Consider the following 22,092-nt stretch of genomic DNA (forward strand, 5'->3'; position numbering starts at 1 on the left):
TTCATAATTATAATTGTTAATTAAGCTATGTTTATACACTTGCTCTCCATGAAGCACTATTTTTCTTTTCGTTACCACTCATGTAATATCTATGAAGGCAGGGCCTATGTCTAGGTATTGCCACTACCCAGCCCAGTGTTTAGTACACAGAAGGCCCTTAGTAAATATTTATTGAATGAATGAATGAATAAAGATAATTTATTCATTTATAATATCCCTTTGTCAACTGATTCTAAACAGAAATCATCAAGTTAAGAGAATGGTAAAGCTTGACTAATCACAAAAGATATAAGTTCTAAAACCATTCTGTTCCTATATATATGAATCCCAGATTTTAACATAATTTGCTATCTCAAATGCTTTAAAGGACTTAATGAGAAATGAGTAACCCAGAACTTTTAAAAATGGAAAGTTAAGTGATGAATTTATACTATAAAAATAAGTGCTTGTTTTGCTTATTACTAGTAATAAATCAATACTCTTTTCAAAGTTCAAAGGAAAGAGAAACTGGTATTGGTTTTTATCCAAGTGAGATCCAACTTTTATGAAGATAGTAATAAGCTCAGATCACAATCAAATAAATTTCAGAACTCAGTTTGAGAGAAAAAGAAAAGGCTTTAGTTAAAATCTTTACAATAAAATAATTATGATTATAAATCTCTTTAGTTAAATATGTACACATTACATGGTATTTTAAAAAAAGAATGAAAATGAGTAGTTTTTCAAGCAAATCTAATGCACAAATATACCATCTTTTAGAGTATGTCAGTTTAACATTCTTAAACAGCTGGGTCAGACAATGGCTCTGCTTTGTGCAAAACATGATAAGCAAAATTAAGAAAAATTCTGCAAAATTCTTTAGTTCCCCAAGGAAATTACTAAAAAAGAAAATAGTAAAAGAAAAAAAAAGGTGTACACTCGAGCTTGATTGTATATAGAGGCTAGAATGACCAGCACTAATGTAACCCCCATATCTGCTAAATAAGTCCTTGGGTAACTTTAGTTTGAAGTTAATAGTTGAAGTCCTAGCAATTGTGCTTTTATGCAGCCACATGGCCGATAAGGTAGATGTTGTCATACAGGTGCCCTACAAAATCTTCACTAATGTTTTGAGCAGCACGACGGGTATTTCGAATAAATTCTCTTTTTGACATTTTATTCTTCACATGAGGGCTAGTGAGGTCAATGGAAAGTAGAATCAAAGAGTAGCACAGTACATAGACAGCATCTGGAATTAAAAATAAACACCTCAAATTATTAGGTGGTTTGAAAAATATCCCAAAGGCATTATCTAATATGATAATCTTCATAATTTAAAGAAATTGAGATTAGATCATCACTATACAGAATGGCCAACTCATCCCAGTTTGCCTGAGCCTTTTCCAGTTTTAGCATTGAAAATCCTGTGTCCTGAACATGATAGACTCCTAACTCTGGGAAACGAACTAGGGGTGGTGGAAGGGGAGGTGGGCGGGGGGTGGCGGTGACTGGGTGGCCGGCACTTTGGTGGGCACTTGACGGGATGAGCACTGGGTGTTATTCTGTATGTTGACAAATTGAACACCAATAAAAAATAAATTTATTGGAAAAAAAAAAAAAAGAAAAAAGAAAATCCTGTGTCCTGGGAAACTCTTCAGTCCTGGACAAACAAGGATGGTTGATCATCCCAACTAACAATTCACTGAGTATTTTCTTTAACTAATAAATAATTTTATTTTATTTTATTTTTTAATTTTTATTTATTTATGATAGTCAGAGAGAGAGAGAGAGAGAGAGAGAGAGGCAGAGACATAGGCAGAGGGAGAAGCAGGCTCCACGCACCGGGAGCCCGACGTGGGATTCGATCCCAGGTCTCCAGGATCGCGCCCTGGGCCAAAGGCAGGCACTAAACCGCTGCGCCACCCAGGGATCCCCCAACTAATAAATAATTTTAGAATAGTTCAAGATTTTATAGTGAAAGCTCATTCTAAATTTAATAATTTTAGAATTGGCTTTATTTTCATCATTGCTTTCAAATGTGATATTTCCATTCAACTATCCATAAAATACACTTGAAATGTTAGTATATCTATCTTCCCATTAAAAAAAAGCCACATATTTACATAAAATGTTTTTTATAAAAATATAATTGGGGGGCAGCCCAGGTGGCTCAGAGGTTTAGCGCAGCCTTCAGCCCAGGGCTGATCCTGGAGACCAGGGATCGAGTCCCACATCGGGCTCCCTGCATGGAACCTGCTTCTCCCTCTGCCTGTGTCTCTGCCTCTCTCTCTGTGTCTCTCATGAATAAATGAATAAAATCTTTAAATTAAAAAAAATATATATATATATGTAACTGGGAAGTATTTAATGACAAAGACATGTATTAACTTAGTACTCAAAAATAAAAAGTAAACAACTTATAAGATTATTAACTTAATATCCTCATTTTAGGTATGCATTTTAAAGGTCCATGGAATTTATGTATCAATTTCAAAAGTAAATTTTTAGAGAAAAGATTGCTAAACCTGAGTAGCATGCAACAACAACAAAATGTCTTTATATATGCCCAAGGCAATATCGGATGTTTACTATCAAAACAATAACAAACCTCAAGATACTTGCTACTATTATTTGCTACAACTACTTGCTACTACTATGGGGTTTTTATTTCAGATTCCTGCAGTCTTAATAAAGCAAAATTGAACATTTTGTCTTATAAAAGCATTTTCAACAAATTTCATATGATGGGTAAATGTTTTATAATCTCCACTTAATAAACACAATAAAATTTTTGAGATAACAAGAAAAGTAGAGCTCTGTCAAATGAAGAAATACACAGGATACTCAGGCTATCTTGTGCGCACGTAGATACATACTTATACACACAAGTTATAAAAATTAGTTGTATTAAAAAATTTTAGTAGAAAAATTCTAGGTGTTAACCTATGTAGTATGTGGACTATGAAAAGCTTCAAAAATAATTTCTCAAGTTTTTAGTTAAATTAGTAATAATATGTAATTCTCAAATAAGAATTTTAATGAATTTATAGCTAAGTCTTTCTTCCTACAAGTGTGTTTACTACATATAAATGACAAGCATGATAAACTATTCTAAGCTCACATAAATGTTGTATTCTATAGAATTAGTCATTGCTACAAGTAGTAAAAGAAGTATTCGTAATTACTGAAAGAATGTTTCCCCATGGTGAGAAAAAAATGCCTCATGTACAACTATTTTTACCTGGAGATGGGAAGGGGGATAGAAGAAAGTCACTATATATATTCTTACCAGGACTAAGGCCAAGTTCTCGCATTAAATCAGGGTTACAAGCACAGAATCTATGTGAGAACTTTGTTATGAGAGTTTCAAGATATTCTCCACGCTCTTCAGGGGCATGGATATGACGAAAAAATTCTCTCAGTGCATTGGGCAAAAATTGATTTCTAAAATTATGCAATGTTACAAGGTCATCCAAGACATCTCTCCTAGTGGAAAAAAGAAAAAGATACAGCTTTAGTTAACATTTCTCCACTTAAAAAATGATAAAGACTCATAAATTATGTTTTTGGGTGAAAATATTTTATTACTGATTCTAGATCACCTACTCCTACAAAATATACATAATCCTTAAAATTAAAAAAATACAACTCTGATTAATTTTTAAATCTCTTGTGGATAGGTTATAATAAAGTAAGGTAAATTTAGTAATTCTATTTAGACTTTAGTAATTCTAAATATAAAATGAATTAAAAATAAATTTTGCAATATTAAAAGGGCCAGCTTCTTTTCAAGTGTCTTTTTGGCTAAATTCAAACAGTAACAGAATTCTTTATGTTTTTACCTATAAAAATAATAAGAGTTCTCACTTTCCACACCAATCCACACCACCAAAGGTAACAACTATTTATGTAGGCTTAAAAATAAAATGTCAACATATAGTATATATTTTTTCTAGTATTTGTTTTTATTTCATATGATATACTGTGAACAGTTTTCTATGTCTTTGCACACAGATCTAAGTCATTCTTTTTAATGACTCAACAGTATCCCATCTTATGGATGTAACAATTCTACTTATATACATTTAGGCTATCTATAATTATACAAATACTTGTGTATATGTGTGTACATATATGTGTATATATTTGACTAAATATATGTATGTATGTGTGTGTATATATATAATTTTTATATATACATACATATTTTTATCAATGGCATTCTAATAAATAGCCATCCTTTGTTATAATATGGTTCCAATTCTTGCTGAACTTAACTATGATTATATGACCATAATCTTTAATTTCTATCAATTGTTTAAGGTAGGGATAGGAAAATTATAGCTACTAGGCCAAATATGGCCTACTATCTATTTTTGCAAATAAAATTTTGTTAGAGCACAGTCATATTCATTTGTTTACAGACTGCATTTTCAGGCTACAATGGCAGCTATAAATAGCTAAAAGAAAAATTTCTCCACTAGATGACTGAAATGTAGTATGGTTTTAAAAGTAAAGTAATGCTTTTAATGAATTAAGCTTTACTAATTTCTGATGAAAACTTAAAAAAATTGTTTTTACCTTTCATCAAGATAGATTCTCAGTTTTTTCCAATTTAGTGTTCTTGTACAGAAGATAAACTTTGCTATTTCCTTTGGTGAGTCATCTAGGATACCCTTGGACATAAAGTAGTTCACTCCCTAAGGCAGAAAGACAAGTCTACATAAATAAAGTCAGTCTTTATTTATAAATTTTAACAATTAGGCAATAGCAGAACAATAGCCATAAATTCTTTCCAGCATTAATAGACTTTTTATAGCTTTAACATGCAAAATACAAGCTAGAACTTGAGCTGAAACTATTACTTGTGGTTGATAGTTTACATGCAATGAAAAGTAGGAAATTCAAAGTTAAGACTCCTAAAGAAATCCTAATTCAATTTTCTGGCTCATGTCAGGTAAAACTAACTATACGGAAATACGGCTTACATGGTAGTGGTGGCTGGGGGAGGAACTACTATACAGATTTTAAAATAAGCCTGTAGCAAATGCTTTTCCACTGCCTAATAAAAAAACATGATTTCTTAAAGACATAGTCTAATACACTATTTAAGGAAAAAGCTTGAGAATAAGATTCTCCAAATCAAAGATCAACAAATTTATTCTGTAAAGAAAAAAAATTAAAATTTAACTTAAAGTAGGCCCAGTTCCAGGCAGGTTTATGGTCTATACACACTTTAGGCATCATTACATTCTATAAAAATTTAGCTTCAACATATAGTGAGGCAAAAATGTAAGAAGACAAATCAATTTTAATGTTTTTTTTTCATAGGATTTATCTTTGAATTTCCTTTTCCCTGCATGCAAAGTTTTCCAGAGAAGCATTATCCACAGTTTGTACCTATCTTAGATTTAAATCAACAACAACAAAACATCAACAAAAAAAATTGAACACTGAAACCAATGTTTTCTCATGTATATGGAGGTCACATTCAAATAAATACCTTATGTGGATTTGAATGTGCAGTTATTGAAATAAAAGGCAGGTGTGTTTATTTCAACTCGTAGTTATCCAGATACATGCGTTCCCATGAATACTTATGTCTGGATAATAGCACACTGTGTGCAGTTAATTAGTAGAGAAAATGATGTATTATATACACGCAACATACTGTTTTCACACATAAATTCCTTCAGCATTTCTTCCCTTTTACAAACACATATAGTACTCAGAAATATTGCACCCATTAAGAATTCAAAAAGTTAGAAGAATTTTTATGACTCTTCTAGATAAAAAAGTCTCATAAAATTTTTATATTAAAAAATTACAAAGCAATTTGGTACCATGAGGTAATGCCTTTGAAAGTTTATAATTATCTATAAATTGTAATTCAAAGATAAGATTTTTTAATATAAAACTAATTTTATGAGCCATGAGGATAATATCCTAATGGCAATGTTATCAGTTTCTCATGTGAATTTTAATAGTACAAAAGCAGTGCTAAAGCACTAATTTCAAAAATGTATATGAGAAGGGCAGAATGTGATAACATGAAACTTTCTAGTCAACTCAATCATAAGCCATATTTCAGACTGCATCCTGGATACAAAGCTAGGAAATACAACATGGTCAAGATGGAAAGCCAAACAATTTGTTTGGAATGAGACTCTCAGCAATTATCTGAGGGGGGCAGGAACTAAAGAAATAGTAATGCTTGTTCCATCCTTTCCTCCATTAGTTTGAATAATCGAGAGTTGACTGTATGTTTTAATTTCATCTACTTAGTAAAAATTATCAGGTTTGATTTTTTTTCCAAAATTCCTCCATTTAAAAGAATATTTCAGAAGTATTTGCAGTGCTTAATTTTAATCTAAGTAATTCAAACCCCAAGGGACACCAACTAAATATTATTTAATAGCTTTTTTATTTATAACTACTTGTAAATCAATATTTCAGAATGTAAAACTAATTCTAATCAATTTATAAAACTATACAAAATATTAAAAAACACTAAATGATCCATTAAATAATACATAATTCTCTATATGATATATGTGTTTTAATATCATTTGGTGCTTCTTAGTTACAAATGAACATTGGTATTTGCCTCATGTAAGCATCCTAAAAATAATGTTGTTGATAATTTCCTAAGAAATACATGTTTTAGGAATTTAATCTTTCACCTAATTTGAAGTCTCCAAGATCACTCATATACAGAGGAGTAAGCATGAACACAGTCATACAGCTTTAAACTCAATCCTGAAAATGAAGGACACAGGTTGAAATAAGCCAACTCTGTTGGTTTTATGAGGAAAGGAGGCATCAGTTTTCAAGCCTGGGATTTCTCTGGATAGGAAGATTACTTCAGAAGGGCTATCAAAGTGAAGGGTCAAGGGATGTGAAATAGGAAAAGGCATAAGATCAGATTATAATTTTCTTCAGTAAGCAAGCTGGCAACCATCTGAATTCCTATCTTGTTACGTAAGCAATGAACTACAAAAGAAAACACAGTAAGAGATTTGTTGAATAACCATACGTTTGTTTAATAAGTGGTGTAAGTATTTTTTTTATTTTTAATACAGTTTTAGAAGAATGGTACAGAGAAATCCCTAGAACACATAGCACATTACTAATCTGGACTAGGGCTCTCAGCAGAGTGAGAGTATGCATGTGGTGTCTCACAGACAAAGGAAATCATGAATATTAATATTAGTCTATACTAACAGTTTCCAGAAAAGGGGAAGGCTGTACAAAGTGTCAGAAAAGGCACTACTTTCCACATAATTCACTATAAAAGTGTCTGATTCTGGATGTCACATTTTGTGGGGCATACTGACAAACTAGAATTTATCTGGATAAAGGAAATCAGGACCTGATAAGATTGTTGAAGGGTCTAGAATTCCTGTTAGATAAGAAAGAGGTGAAGGATGTAGTGATATTAGCCCTAAAGAACATACTTAGGAAAGGAGATTAAGACTAAGACAGCTGAAAGGCTTTATCAGAAGGAAAAAGGAACAGGCATTATGTGTAGTTTTAGTGAAGATCTTAAACTGATTAAAACTACAGAACTTCTTCCCAGAAAAATTCACATACACATTTTTAAATTATAAATTAAATGCCTGAAGCCTAAGTAAGGACTGCAGGTTAGGAATCCCTATTCTAGATGATGTAGGAGCATGGTTACTGAGTGCCAGTAATAAGGAGAAGGTTAGTGCCATGTAAGGAAGGTCATGCTTGCAATTTTACAGCTGAGTTGTTCAAGGCCAATAGTTCGTCATTTGTTTGATTCATTTTTTTTTTTACATTTCCAAAATAAGCTTAAGTTTCAAAATTATTAGTTTATTTTGATTGCTTAATCTACACACATTTTACTCCATTATCTCTTCACTGTTCAACTTGCAGAATTATCTGAATTGTTAGAGTCATAGTATATATAGTTCCTTTTCTTTCACATGGGAATAATTCTAAGACATTTTTGTCTTTCAACTCGAAGATAAATTATGATAGTGTCAGTCCTACAATGAATTGGCTCCATAGAATAAAGGGAAGTTTTTGTCATCTGGAAGAAAACTATTGATCAAAATGGATTTTATTTAAAAAATAGTTTTAAAGGACTGTTACAGTGGGATAAATAAAATTCCTGTTATAAAAATAGATTGGATATATAAAGATTCATATTTCTCTGGAAGACCATAAATGTATATATTCATATTAAAAATCTTAAATTCTTTAGTAAGGTGTTTTATTTTTATTTAAAAGAGAGCATGTGTGTGAGCGTGTGTGTGTGTGTGAGTGTGTGTGTGTGTGTGTGTGTGTGTGTCTGTCTGCACTCCATGCTCAGTGAAGACTAGGAACTTGATCTCACAACCCTGAGATCATGACCTGAGCTGAAATTAAGAGTCAGATGCTGAACCAACGGAGCCACCCAGATGCCCCAGTAATGTGATTTTTAAAAGTATCCATTTAACTTTAGATTTAAATATAAAGATAGACACTCAAAGACTAGTTTGTAAAACAGATGTATGTATGCTGTATATATGTGTAGATAGGTATGTATCTGCTTTAAAAGCATTTCTGAAACACTGACTCAAAATATATTAAAATGATCTATATCTTCATTTAAAATGTATTAAGTGCAAGGTATATATGCAAGGTATTCAGTGATAGACACTGAGAAGTATACATTTTTGCTCTAAGAAAATCTAAAGTTTATCTGGGGAGATAAGATAGGTACACAAATAACTAGTAATCGAGTATGACAGGGCCTAAATGAACAAGTATGAAAAATAAGCACTTCAGTAGTTCAGGAAAGGAAAAATCACTGTGGGACAGGACACTTAGACAAGTTTTCCTGGGATATCTACTTTGAAGGAATGGTACAAGTTTAGATAGCTCAGAATGAGGGGAACACTGGAGATGAATATTTTACTTGATATAGTATATGAGCAAAAGCATTATAATACAAAAAAAAGGCAATTTTCAGGAAATAGGGGAACTATTTTGGGTTTGATAACAAGTCTGGAACCAAACTGTAGTAGGAATAGCACTGAATTTTAAGGCAAGAAGTTTATTTTCTACCTTATATGTAACTGGAAGCCTCTGAAGGCTTTTTAACATGATGAAGCAATGGCCTGTAATATAAATTTGATAGTAATATAAAGAGAAATAATAAAAGGGAAATTACACAGTAGGCTACTACAATTGTCCAGGCTTGAAGCAAAATAAATGCAAAGGAAAGAATCTATTCTAAAAACATATGAAAAAATCCCCCACACATGTTACATATGTATATGAAAATAAGAAGTGAGAGCACATGCTACCATGCTGGCTATCAAGCCAAGGAATAATGAAAAGTGAAAAATAAAGTTAACTGATGTTTCTGGCTTAGATGAAAAGGGAAATGACTGACAAGGGGGAAAAATTCACAAGTTATAGAGAGTGTTGATTTAAAGGAAACAGTAATGGGTTTGGACTTCAAAATTTTGGACTTTCAGGTGATGACAGATAAAACTAAAAGGGAAAGTAGGCAGTTGGCAATGTAACAAGACATTAAAAAATGCAGGTTCAAGGTACAGACTAAGGATCTTGAATAAAAAGAATCAATCAGTAAAGGAGTAGCCAGAGATGGAAGAAGGCAGATACAGGATAACATCCCAGAGGCTAAAAATCATTGAAATGTAAAGAAAAGGATATACAATGCAATTACCTACTATAATTGAAAGATCATAATTTTCAAAAGAGCGATCAAAATCATGGCTCTGCCACTTAATGATTTTGTGAACATAATTTACTCAAAATTTGAACCTCAGTTTCCTAATCAGTGAAAATCTTATTTAAGTGGTTATTGTGAAGATACAAAAGTGTCTAGCCTAGAACATAGCTTGTTTCCCTTTTCCTTTAGGCAGCTCAAGGAGATTAGAATGGGAAAGAGGGTAACGGATTTGGTGATTGGGGAAAAAAGAAAGTAGTGACTTTTAAGGGGTCTCTCTTCACAGCATAATGGGGACTCAAGTCTAAGAAGAAAGCTAAGGAATGAGCTAAAGTTAAGGAAACTGACAGCTCACTCACTTGAAAAATTAGTACCAAGGAGGAAAAAATATTAAAGAACATTAAAATTAAAGGTCAAGAAGAGAAACAAATGCTTTATTTTTTAAAGTATTTTATTTATTTATTCATGAGACACACACACACACACAGAGAGAGAGAGAGAGAGAGAGAGAGAGAGAGAGACAGACAGAGAGACAGAGAGGCAGAGACACAGGCAGAGAGAGAAGCAGGCTCCATGCAGGGAGCCTGACGTGGGACTTGATTCCAGGTCTTCAGGATCAGGCCCTGGGCTAAACCACTGAACCACCCAGGCTACCAATAACAAATGTTTTATCAAGACCATTGTGACCCATGAATGTGAGAAGACAAAAGAAAGAGCATCAACAGGGAGAGGAAAAAACTGACATAAGAGCAAGAGATCATGGGAGCAGCAAGTGGAGATTTGGGGACCCAGGGGAAAGACTGAAAATACAAGTGGAATTGAAACTCATCACACTCTGGCCAAGGTCCAAACACTCCCCAAGGAGAAAAGCCTGCAAGGAGAAAGCCTGCAGAGGACTGCCCTGAGGGATAGAGCAGCCACACATAACAGAGTGGCAGAATACACGAGGCATACACCAGAGACACTTCCTGAAGTGCCAGGCCCTGGGCAGTATCTGACTCCTTGTTCATAAAGTCATTACTCTCAGGAGCAGGAAATATAACTTGCTTTCTTAACACAGAGAAGACAGAGACCTAGACAAAAGGCCAAGATGGAGAAATTCATCCCAAAAGGAAGAACAAAAAAAGGTCACAGCCAGGGATCTAATCGAAACAGGAAATATGCCTGCTCCACACTTTAAAGCAACAATTATAAGGACATTAGCTAGGCTTAAGAAAAGCATAGAAGACACCTAGGGAATCCCTCACTGCAGGGATAAAAGAGCTTAAAACCAATCAGGCCAAAATGAAAAATGCAATAACCAAGATATTTGAAACTGACTGGATGCAATGACCACAGGGATGGAAGAAGCAGAGGAACAAATTAAGTGATACAGAAGACGGAATTATGGAAATTATGAAGCTGATCAAAAGAGGGAAGGAAAAATCTTGGATCATGAAGGTAGACTTAGGGAGGTAATAATGCTTTCTGAGACTGGAGGACAGGACAATATGCTGGTTCAGAGACAGGCAATATTAAGAAACTGACAAAGGCAGAATGTAGAGTCCATATTGGTTTCTTCTTAGGGTATATATACCATCTAGAAAGAGTTGGAAAAGAGAGCTCAATTGGATCCCACAGTGAAGTGGTAAAGATTTCTATCAGCAATGGTGTGGGCAAAACAGGGAATCCATTAGGAGCAAACAAAAGGAGTATCAAGCAGCAGGATGAACCCAGGCTATGTTAATGTAAATTCATCCTATTACATTAACATAAATTCATCCCACCTCATGTTAAGTTTTCTTTAATAGAACAAATGCTGTAGTAATTCAAGAAAAAAATTAAGAAATTTTGTAAAGTAGACTCCACTGGGTATGTTACTAAAAAATGTTATGCAAGTGATATAGCCCCAAGACTTACATGATCAGATTAGAGTGGTGAGTTGTTTCAATGTAATTTGTTTAGGAGGCAGACAAATAATTCAAGAAATCATGAACAGGTAGCCTACACCAATATTAAGAAGGAATTTAGAATAAAAAAAATGTGTTGGATAAAGAAGATGTGGTATATAGACAATGGAATACTACTCAGCCATCAAAAAATGAAATCTTACCATCTGCAACGATGTGGATAGAACTTGAGGGTATTATGCTAAGTGACATAACTCAATCGGAGAAAGATAATTATCATATGATTTCACCTATATGTAGAATTGAAGAAACAAAACAGAGGATCATAGGGAAAGGGAGGGGGAAAAATAAGACAAAATCAGAAAGGGAGGCAAACCATAAGAGACTCTTAACTATAGGAAACAAACAGGATTGCTGGAGGGGAGAGGTGTGAGGGATTGGGGTAACTGGATGATGAGCATTAAGGAGAGCTCATGATATTATGAGAACTGGGTGTTATATACAACTGATGAATCACTAAATTACCCCTGAAACTAATAATTGAATTTAAACTTAAAAAAGAAAAAGATATGTTGGGGCTTGGTCATCTATTTTTTCTTATTTTTTTTAAGAATGGCTCTTCTCCCATAATTCATGTTTTAAGACACATTTACTTTGTCATATGTCTTCTATTACATCAATACCCACATTTTCTCTTCCCTTTTAATAAAGCCTTATTTTTTGATTCAAATCATTATCCACAGTGTGCTTCAAAAGCAAAATTTACTGTACATATGTTCAGAACCAGAAATCATAGAGAATAGAGTGAATTCTAGAAAACTAGGTAAGCAAAGCCAAATGAAAAAGAACCAACTGTTGTTGCAAACCTAAAGCTGACTTAAAAAATACATAGTCTTAATTAAAAAAACAAAACCCCCTGACCACTGGTACTGAAAGTACTGGCTGGCTATTGGCATGGACACCTGGCAAAAACATTATGTAGCAGTTTGTATCAATAACAGAAATCACTAATGAAACAAAATTGGGAGTACCCTTGTTTTCTTAAGAACAGCATAATAAAGACATTTAGAAAAAACCTTGGTTTAACTAATTTTGTTCAAATTTTACAATGTAAAATCCAGAACCATGGCTACTATTTTTTCAAGTAATAAGTCTATCCTTAGAGCATTATATAATAGAAAGCATACTGGATATTCCATTTAGTTTTTTTTTAAATTTTTTATTTATTTATGATAGTCACACACACACAGAGAGAGAGAGAGGCAGAGACATAGGCAGAGGGAGAAGCAGGCTCCATGCAGGGAGCCCGACGTGGGATTCGATCCCGGGTCTCCAGGATCATGCCCTGGGCCAAAGGCAGGCGCTAAACTGCTGCGCCACCCAGGGATCCCCCATTTAGTTTTTTTAAAGGGCATGTGAAGACTTTTAAAATAACAGTCCTTAAATTTTAACAATAAATATTTACAAAACATAGTTCGATTTAGATTTCTACTTTTTCTTACAATGAGAACTGATACAATAATATTCAAAGATGTATTTTAGCCACAGTGAAATGAACAATTGAATGTCATCTTTTTACATTAAAAATATAAAAATTAAGAGATACAAAAATGTTATGGGTATTTATTTTCTGGATAGTAAAAAACAATTAGCACATCAGAGAGAGCAGCCTTCTATATGTCACATGGAGCATTCCCACTGTATTGTTTGAAAAGAGCACTGATGGCTCAGATGACAGGTCTGATTCTATCTCTCCTTTTTTTATAGTGCTTTCAGAATCACTTAAGCAAAATATAAAACCTTTTAATATTTGCTCAGTTGGCAAATTCTACCTTAAACAGAGAATATGTGATCCATAGTTAAACTATGTGGGATAAAACCACATAGTTAAGGGATATGTTCCATAGTTAAGGGATAAAACCACATAGAACTAGGGTGATATTCATCTGGGGATATATCTGTCAAGTAATAAACTAACACCTTGCTTTTTAGTTGCAGCCAAGTAAATATAGATTACTTAATGAGCAGGGCTTAAGACTATGTATAGAAGTTTTCATTCTGTCATTTCATTTCATTCTACCGCATGAAGTTTTGCAGGGTTTTCTTCTGTAAGTTTCCATACCACTTTGATTCATGGTAACTTAAGCTGCTTATACATATTATGATTGTTATTCCTAATTTAGTCACTAGACTCTGAGACTAAAATCAAAACTATGACAAGGTTTTTAAACTCATCCTATGTGAAAAGATGATAAGAGTGACAAATCAAGTTTCTCTCTTACTGAGGTTCCCATAAGTAGGCTATTCACTAGAAGCCTCTGTGTGACTTAGTTATAATTAAGACAATTGGGAAAGACATGTGAAGATGATTTTGATGTCAGTTTGAAATCTGAACTGCAGATTCCAGTCTTGTCTCTTCTGTCGGAAGAACAGAGAGCACACACTGTCCATGCCTATGTGGGGGAGGTAAAGTTGTGAAGAGGCAGTGCTGCTATATGGCACCCAATTCCTTCTCATAGTTACTGAAAGTGGTCAGAACTAAACATTCTGGAGGATAATGAAGAATCGTACTATTCAGTTTTGAGTATGGAATATGGAATGAAATCAGCTTATTTACAGACTTTGAAGTGGCAAGGATTTCAGCTTTCAAGAACAATTTATGGAGGAAGTTTCCATATGTTAGAGTGCAAAATGTTGATGAACTAATAAGAAATATGGAAAATCCTTCTAATGGAGTCCTGGAGAAATGGAGAAGAAATGTATGACAGATTGTACTGTTTCCTTTTCACGGGAGACAAAGCAGTGACATCAGACAAAATCACATAAACAGCATTACCCAGGTTTTAAATAACAATGAAAAGTTCTAAAAAAAAAAAAAGTTCTTATTAATTAGTTTTAATAGACTCAAAAGAAAAAGTTACACTTTGAGTTCTAATAGTCCCCAAAAGTGTGGCTCTGATGACTGAGATAGGTCAATAAGATGAGGAACATGAAAGTAATTTTTAAATGATAAATTACTACTAAAATATCAATATTATTGACAAGTTGCTGGTAGCTAAAGTAAGGTTCTTGGAAAAGGCCCTTCTTCTCTAAACTGTCTGTAAATTAGAAAATAAAAGCTTTCTAGTCAAAATCTGGAAACAAAACTATTAGGTTAAGGTACAATTAATAATAATTCAAACTAAAGAGAAAGTAACAAATCTGAATACTAATATTGGCTAATTTAGAATTCTTGCTTTATAAAAATCACATACAAATAGAACTATTTAAATGACTAGCTCAACTTTAATAAAAACAAGTTTTCTCATATTACCTAGATTCTAATATGTACATTCACAAATATACCTTAACAGCTCAGAAACAATTTTGAAATAAACATTAAGAAAAACTCCAAATCTTAATGGTAGACAAGTGGGATTTAAATAGTAGTTTCACAGCCAGGACATGTGTATACTTACTCATGAATTAAAGTATCTGTTCATCCTACTATCATATTCAGGCAGGACACATGTTTTAATTTGAACATAATTTTAGACACCTAATTAAACTGTTTAAAATGTCCACCAAAAGATTAAACTAAGCATTACCACTGACACCAAAAGTTACTGTATATGCAAAAGATTGTTCATCACATGCTACAAAATGAAATTAATGGCAAAGGGTTATTGCCATTTAAAGCTAGCAGATGTTGGTGTGACCGATATATTCTGAAGGAACATTATCTACCAAAATCCAAAAGTTCCAAGAGAGGATGAATCCCAAAGCCTAGAGCAGTGCTTGGTTCTTGATAGTCTAAGTTGCTATAGTTGTACCTCTAGTATAAATATAAAGCTACATTTTGGTGAGCATTTAGAGGCACTAAGCATTTAACATACATTATTTCATTTAGTAGACACAGTAACATCACAATACACATTATCGTGTATTACAGATATTGTCTCCATTTTACAGACAGGGAAACTGAAGCACAGAGGTTAAATAATTTGCCAAGGTCTAAATCATATAATTAGTAAGTGGAGAGGGACTTAATAAATATTTGTTGAATGAATGATTGAATCTGCTGTGCAAAGCCTCTAGGTAGGTGGCTTTCAAGAGAACCTATCAACTTTTAAGGATTATACAATTAAACTAAGGGGTAAAAAAAAGAACCTAACCAGAACAAAAACCTATGAATTAGACCAAAACTCCAGTATACTTTGAAATACCTCAAATATAAACTCTCAAAAGTTGGAGTCACCACTACAAAAAAGCAACAGGTTACTCTGATGCTATATTTATCTGCTAATGGCCAAAAGTAGTTCACAAAGATTGATTGACAGAGAGAGCATCAACTGGGAGGAAGGGAGAAGCAGGCTCCCCACCGAGCAGGGAGCCTGACCTCAGGATCCTGGATCACAACTTGATCCGAAGGCAGAGGCTCAACCACCTGAGCCACCCATGCACACCATAACATTTTTATTACAAAGAAAGTATGACATGAAAGAAAATGTTATGGAATATTAGGGATAAATGTATACTACAGTTAGTTGGTCAAAAAATTTGCATTTAATGTAGTGTTTCCTTCATACTCCCAGATTTCAAAAGCTGTGATTTGATGCTGTACAACTGCTGACATCCATGAACTGAGGAAATACTGTTTTTTAGATTTCTAATAAAGAATTCATCTTTTAGAGTGACATTTACTGTGACATCGGTATTAGCAATTGCTAAATTCAGACAAGATGTGTAGGAAAGACAACTACTTTGGACATTAAAATTGAGAACTTAGATCTAGAAAGTGCTGTCACTTTCTAGAAACCGTGGTCACATCAGATAACCATGGAGTTTTTAAGATGGTCAGGATATGGTAAGGAAACAAAAGGTATACAGATTTTTCTTTGAAATGTACTTAAAATATTAACACAGTTTTGTAAATTTGCCAGGTATATTTATCTAAATTGGTAACAAAAGTAAAATTCAAACAAAGAAAAAAATATCTTGCTCATTTTAGCCCTGCACATTTTAAAATTTGTAGTATGAGTGCTGTGTTGGTAAAATATTCTAACTTTACTCTTTCTTCTAGTTGAAAGTAGGACTTTCAATCCTGATCAATGTAGTAGATCAATACAGCATCCACTAATTTGTTTGCATTTACCCTAGATAATTCACACTAAATGAGATAACAGTATCTCCCATGACAAACTAGGAAAAACAAAAGCAGAATGTATCCAATGAAGCAGCTGAAGAATATACAGAATAATACTGATTGAAGAAGCTATAGAATACTCTCGGGTTGAATCTCTTTTTCCAATTAGATTAAGACAAAAGAGGGCCTGGGAAATTTGTTTCCCTCTGAAGCTTCTAAAGGTTTACCCTGAGTCCACATACTTCTGTGGAGTCTCATTCTATACCACATACTGGAATGACTCTTGGTGACAAAGGAAAGGGAGGGTACTGAATATATATTATGGTCAGGGCAGGGTGTAAAATAAAGTTGACCTGAAAGACACAGGATAGTTACCTACTTAAACATAAAATTAACACATGATTGATCAGATTAAAAAGAGAGATATATCCCTACATACCCATACACATGCCACATTGCCCTCAAAAAAGTGAATGGCCTCCATTTTAGTATGACCTGCCTAGTGGTAATCAGACTGAAAATATTAAATTATCTAGCCAGAGGATAACAGTGTCTAAGACACATGGATTTTCACTTTACCTCTAATGCTAATCAGGGGAAAGGGGCTCTTCCAATTAACTTGAGTATTTTAGCTCTTTTGGGTAAATACTTTCAATAGAGGAGAAAGATTTATAAGCTATATATAGTTAGGGACTCCTCTCAGTATTAACTAGCTTCTTTGCTCTAAATTCTCATCAGCAAATTGGGGATAAAATTAATTAGCTAATGATAATTAGCACTGTTTATTTTTATAAGATAATGTGTTCAGGATTACATATCAAACTCTTAATGAGTTTGGATAATAATAATGATGATGGTGATGATGATGCATTAGGATACTCTTGATTGCAAACAACAAGAACCCCAATTAAAAAAAGTAAAGGGATTATTTTCTTATATAACAAGTAAGTTCTAAGTATTTTGGCGCCAGGGTTGTCAGGCTCATGGACCCAATTCTTTCTTCCCAATGTTCTACTTGCCCTGTGTTATTAATAGCTCTCATGGCTGCATCTGTTTCTGTCATTATATGCTCATACGTTAGTGCCCAGAAGTATACACACATACAGGTATGTTCACATACACATTGATACAGTATTTTTGGTCTCTTTTTGAAACTTAAAATTTTCTCTGCATGTTTTCTCCAGTCTTACAGGTCAGAACTGTATTGCATGGATGCCATGGAAGCCAACAGTAATAAAATCAGCACAATTATTTTGGAATTGTATACAACACCCGAGGCTGGGAATGGAGCAATCCTTTCAGCTGGTTCAAGTTCTTTATCTAGTGAGTAGTCTAAGTGATGTGATTTAAACCCTGTCCATATAGGGGCTATTCTGATTTTTTTAAATTACTTTTACAATAGGATACAGTGGTATGAGAAGGACCTTGAACACATCTCCTGAGTTCCACTTATATCCTTCTGTTTTCCCCACTTTGTGGGAACAACTATTTTTCACAGATAATTAGGCTTCATTACTTCAACCACAGCATAATTACCGACCCTCATCCTTTTTTTTTCTTGGTCATTTTTGCTCAGTGGCAGGAGGACCTAAAACCACAAGGAAGTAGTCTCAGCAACCAATCTGAATTATTGTGCCACTTAGGAATATTCCTCCTTTGGGTACTAAAGGCGTCTAACCCAGTGGAGCCCAGAAATGAGAGAAGCAGAATAACAAATTCGGTAAGTGGCTCACTGGTAAAACTAGTGTCGCAGATGCTTGGGCCTGCCTGAAAGCCATTTCACTCTTTTCATTGCTTTTAGCATTTCAACCACAGTTGCTAAATCATGATGACTCTAAGTCAATCAGGTGATCCCTTCTATTCTGTTCTCAAGAGGTCTAGGAATGTTGATGTGATTAAGTCTGTCCATTAGAAATGAGTAGAAGTACACTGAAGGTGCCTGAAAAGACATTTTACTTCCTAACAACCATAAGGAATTTGAGGAGAGTTTCTTTGTTTTGCCCCCAATCTTTGTGCTGAGGATACTTTCATATGAGGATATGAAACTTTGAGTGGTGGTGGCCAGCTTATCATCAAAAGAAGGCATAAGCCATGAGATCAGTGTATCATTGAAATAACTCTAGGATACCCACCTCTGGGTCTCTCTGGAGGTAGGTAAATGTATATGATTAAGCCACTATTAAGCTGTCTGTTCCTTCCAGCCCAAACCCCCCAACTGGTACATACAAGGAAAAGTGGGCAATACATTTGCCAAACTTCAAAACATCTTAGTGGCCTGTCAGCCTTCACTGAAAATACTCCTGTGTTGCGAGAGATAATTGAGTTAGTACAGAGAATGAGATATCAAGGATGTAATGATAAATGATTTGTTATAAATTATCTGACAAGCATACTTATATCAATGCTTAAAGGCAATCATTTAAATTCAATATTGTTATTAGGTTTGTTGTCCTACCCTTATTTTATAAAGTAAAAATTTTCTTAACATATTAGATAATTAAAATATAGAACATGGATAAACTTCTCAGTCTTTCAAGGCACAACTTTCAGTTTTAATTTTTTTTGTAATAATACCATTAGACAAAAGGAAAGAGAACAAATATAGATTCACAGACTTTCAGAAAGAAAAAAGATTACTGGTAAAATAGACATCATATAATGCTCAGTAAACAAGAAGGTATTCAAGCTATGTGTCTATTTAGAAATACATTTTTTTACACATAATAAGATTACAGATAATCTACACTAGCATATCACAGAACATGTCCCCTAGAATGTTACTTTGCTGAGAGAGAGAGAGAGAGAGAGAGAGACTGCCAAATAAATCTAACACTATGTCAAATAAATCTGAATAATGCTGCATACAACATATACTCACAATGTGCATCAATGTATTAAAGGCTTTGAAAAGTTACTCTTTAAATAAGACAAGTAATCATAACCTATCATGGTCAAATTTATTAGACTCAGGAACTCTGACGATGTCCATTATCCAGCGTAATAATCACTGCAAAGAATACATTTGGGAAATGCTTATCTGTACATTCTGATTATACAAATCAGGGTTTTCTATCTTTAAGAATAAAAATAAAAGTTACCTTTCATCACTGTTATGCTATGAAGTAATGGTAATGAACATTTCGCTGCTGAATACTGGAGCAAAAAGTCAGTAAGATTTAATATATCTGAGTATAAACTCCTGAGTTCCCTTTTATAATGGAGAACTACAAACTTCTTGCTTATATTTTAGCTGGCCCAACAACAACAAAATGTTATATTGAAAATTAATTGCTTATGTATTTCCATTTAAAATGTGTGCATAGGTCCAATTTAAAATATTTCTCATAATAGATTCTACCTCAGATCAATCTCATTATTATGCACAAAATTGTATGCATGCATGTACATCTTCCTTTATGAAGACAAGAAAAATGTGCCTATAGGTTAAAAAAAAAAAAGACTGCTTTTACCTGACCCCAAAGACAGTATTTTTTTAAAAGATTTATTTATTTTTAAAGAAGAGAAAGAACATGAGAGAGCACACATGTGAGTGAGGGGGTGGGTGGGAGATACTCTCCAGCAGACTCTCAGCTGAGGGGCTCGATCCCACAGAGCCTAAGATCATGACCTAAGATGAAACCAAGAGTCTGGTGCTCAACTGACTGAGCCACCCAGGCCTCTCAAGAATATTATTTAAAAAAAAAATTTAAACATATTTACACAAAAATAAAACCTATAATATACTGAAATTAAATCATGTTTGCTTCCAATTTTTCAGATTCTAAATTTAAAAATAACTGAGAAAATGTTTAATACTAAACGGAGCTCAAGGAATATAGTTAATTGGTTGATAAGTAAAATTACTTTATCATAATACTACTAGGAGAATAAAATCAACACACATAACTTGTACATGCAGGGGAAATACAGCCTAATGTAAACAGATGGTTTTTAGCACATTCCTTTACTAGAATGTGGTCACCTGCCACAAAGTACACAAGCTCATGCACAAGATCAAGACTTTACATACAGCTGAGATCACAACGTCATGCAGATAACAACAGCGTGCTAGATAATCGTACCACAAACTGTGCGGATGTTCTCCCCCACCCCATGAGCCACTGCCAGCAGTTGCTGTGGAGTTTGGTTACCCATATCCGTGACATGAACGATGTCCTTTGGAGAATCTTGTTCCCTGTGGCTGTAAGTATTCTTATTTTTATAATATTTTAATGATGCTTGCTATCAAAATGATAAGTACAGAACTAGAAATTATGGAAAAGTAGGTTTTTATAATACTGAACAATTATACACATCTTAACTCAGGTACTTAAAATAAATCAAAATTTATATTTACACATATCATCAAAACTAATTTACTTTTCAAGCTTAAATGAACCCAAAATAACACATCTGATGATAGTGCTCCAATGAAGTGGGAAAGAAAATCAACCTCCAAAGTACTTCCTTATTTGTAGCACTTAAAAAACTTGGCAAGAGTCATTCTAAGACCTGGCTAAAGTATGACTCGTACAGGTAAGTTCTATATAAAAACATCTATTAGGATAACTCTTTCAATTACATTATTTTAATTCTGAAGATTTCGCTTGGATAAACAACCAAGTTGATATTATTTATATTAGTCAATGAAGAAGTACGAATATAGTCATTAAAATATTTTCCCTCGTTTCTCTGCATCTACAACTGTATTTATCTCAATGTTCTTCTTTGCCTATCTACAACCTAGGTGCATTCTGGTAAAGATAGGATTCTATTTTGTTATCAGACAATACCTGCTAAGTTACCGATGTTTAAAAGAACAGAATCAGAATTCTGGAACCACAAGTCACTCTGAAAGGTTCAGCTTAAAAAAAAAAAAAAAAAGAAAGGTTCAGCTTTATGTCTCTTGACAGCACTGTGTACCCCTTTCAGAATAGAGAATTCAACACTTCTGGAATGCTCCCAGATATCTTTAAATCAGACAAAGGAGTGAAGAAAAAGAAAATACAGCCAACTCTCAACAATGGAAGGTAGGATGGATAAGTAAAATCTGAAGATCTAGAAATCTTATGTTAATAACTTCAATCCCCTCTCTTAGCAAATATTCGATTTAAAAATTTTTTAAAGTTTTATACATAAAAAAAAGGTCTGTTCATTTTACCTTTTTTCTCTGCCCACCCCTCCAAACACAGTAGAGGAGGTGTAACAAGAACTCAATAGTCTGACATATGTAGCTGCAAAGATGGAAACATATTTTGACATCTAGCTTTTTCAATTTAGATATTTAAACCAATCCATATCATATTCTAGTATATAAGGGCCTATCTATGGTTTCATCTTTACATAAAAATGATGGCCTCATAATTTGTTTTAAAAATAGGTATTCCTTT

At 33.6% G+C, this 22,092-nt stretch overlaps 1 protein-coding gene across 3 annotated transcripts in view; it reads right to left on the reverse strand.

Annotated features, from left to right (window-relative positions):
- Positions 1-595: 595 nt before the first annotated feature.
- The window catches only part of FBXO8 (F-box protein 8), a 48,542-nt gene continuing 27,045 nt past the window's right edge, over positions 596-22,092 (reverse strand). For all 3 annotated transcript variants that reach the window (XM_072796026.1, XM_072796028.1, XM_072796027.1), the window contains exons 4-6: positions 4,561-4,679; positions 3,269-3,465; positions 596-1,228 (exon numbers count right to left, since the gene is read on the reverse strand). In XM_072796026.1, the coding sequence (XP_072652127.1) occupies positions 1,041-1,228; positions 3,269-3,465; positions 4,561-4,679 (504 nt within the window). In that variant the 3' untranslated portion in view covers positions 596-1,040. The remainder of the gene's footprint in view (positions 1,229-3,268; positions 3,466-4,560; positions 4,680-22,092) is intronic.

Source organism: Canis lupus, chromosome 24, assembly GCF_048164855.1.
Source record: "Canis lupus baileyi chromosome 24, mCanLup2.hap1, whole genome shotgun sequence".
Lineage (NCBI taxonomy): Eukaryota > Metazoa > Chordata > Mammalia > Carnivora > Canidae > Canis > Canis lupus.